Raw genomic sequence first — 1,041 nt, forward strand, 5'->3', positions numbered from 1 at the left:
CCCATATCGCGGAACTTGGACACGACATTAGGAGCGATAGCAACACGAGTCTCATCGCTGTTCTTAGTCTCATCGAGTACACCAATGGTCTTGAGAGCCGGAGGATACTCCTTACCTTTCTCGGGCTCGGGCTTCTTCTCCTCAGCAAGAAGGGGAGCGGAGGCGTTGTCAGCGGTGGTGACCTTCTTCTCCTTGGCGAGACCCTGGAGAGCGGCGAGCAACTCCTGTGTCTTTTCGTGAGCATTACCGAAGAGCATACGAGTATTCTCCTTGTAGAACAAGGGATTCTCGATACCAGAGTAGCCAGTGGCCATGGAACGCTTCATGACAACGCAGGTCTTAGCCTTCCACACCTCAAGAACGGGCATGCCACCAATGGGCGAGGAAAGATCCTCAACGGCCATGGGGTTGACGATATCGTTGGCACCGATGACAAGGGACACATCCGTGCTAGGGAACTCGGGATTGACCTCATCCATCTCCTTGACGATATCATAAGGGACGTTAGCCTCGGCCAACAACACATTCATATGGCCCGGCAAACGACCAGCGACGGGGTGAATGGCAAACTGGACCTTGACACCATGAGTGCGGAGGCAGTCAGCGATACCAGCGACAGTCTGCTGGCAACGAGCAACAGCCATGCCGTAGCCGGGAACAATGATGACAGACTTGCCGTTAATCATCTTCTCGGCAACCTCATCGACATTAGTCTCAGTAGCGGTACCAGTGACCTCGACGGTGTGACCCTCTTCAACACCAAAGCCACCAAGAATGACTGAAGTGAAGGAACGGTTCATACCCTTGCACATGATGTAAGAAAGGATGGCACCAGAAGAACCAATAAGAGAACCAGCGATGATAAGGATCGTGTTGGAAAGCATGAAACCACAGGCAACGGTAGTCCAACCGGAGTAGGAGTTCAACATGGAGACAACAACAGGCATATCAGCGCCACCGATGGACATGACGAGAGCCCAACCGAGATAAAGGCAGATAATAGTGGTGGCAATAATGATCCACATACCAGTAGTGGTACCC

At 52.4% G+C, this 1,041-nt stretch overlaps 1 protein-coding gene across 1 annotated transcript; it reads right to left on the reverse strand.

Moving 5' to 3' along the window:
• Positions 1-26: 26 nt before the first annotated feature.
• On the reverse strand, positions 27-968 carry Pmar_PMAR016631 (conserved hypothetical protein; the record flags this gene model as incomplete). The annotated part of the gene is made up of 1 exon (XM_002785231.1): positions 27-968. A coding segment is annotated over one exon (942 nt), but the record flags the coding sequence as incomplete, so codon positions are not given.
• Between the last annotated feature and the right edge of the window lie 73 nt (positions 969-1,041).

Source organism: Perkinsus marinus (assembly GCF_000006405.1).
Source record: "Perkinsus marinus ATCC 50983 genomic scaffold scf_1104296933136, whole genome shotgun sequence".
Lineage (NCBI taxonomy): Eukaryota > Perkinsozoa > Perkinsida > Perkinsidae > Perkinsus > Perkinsus marinus.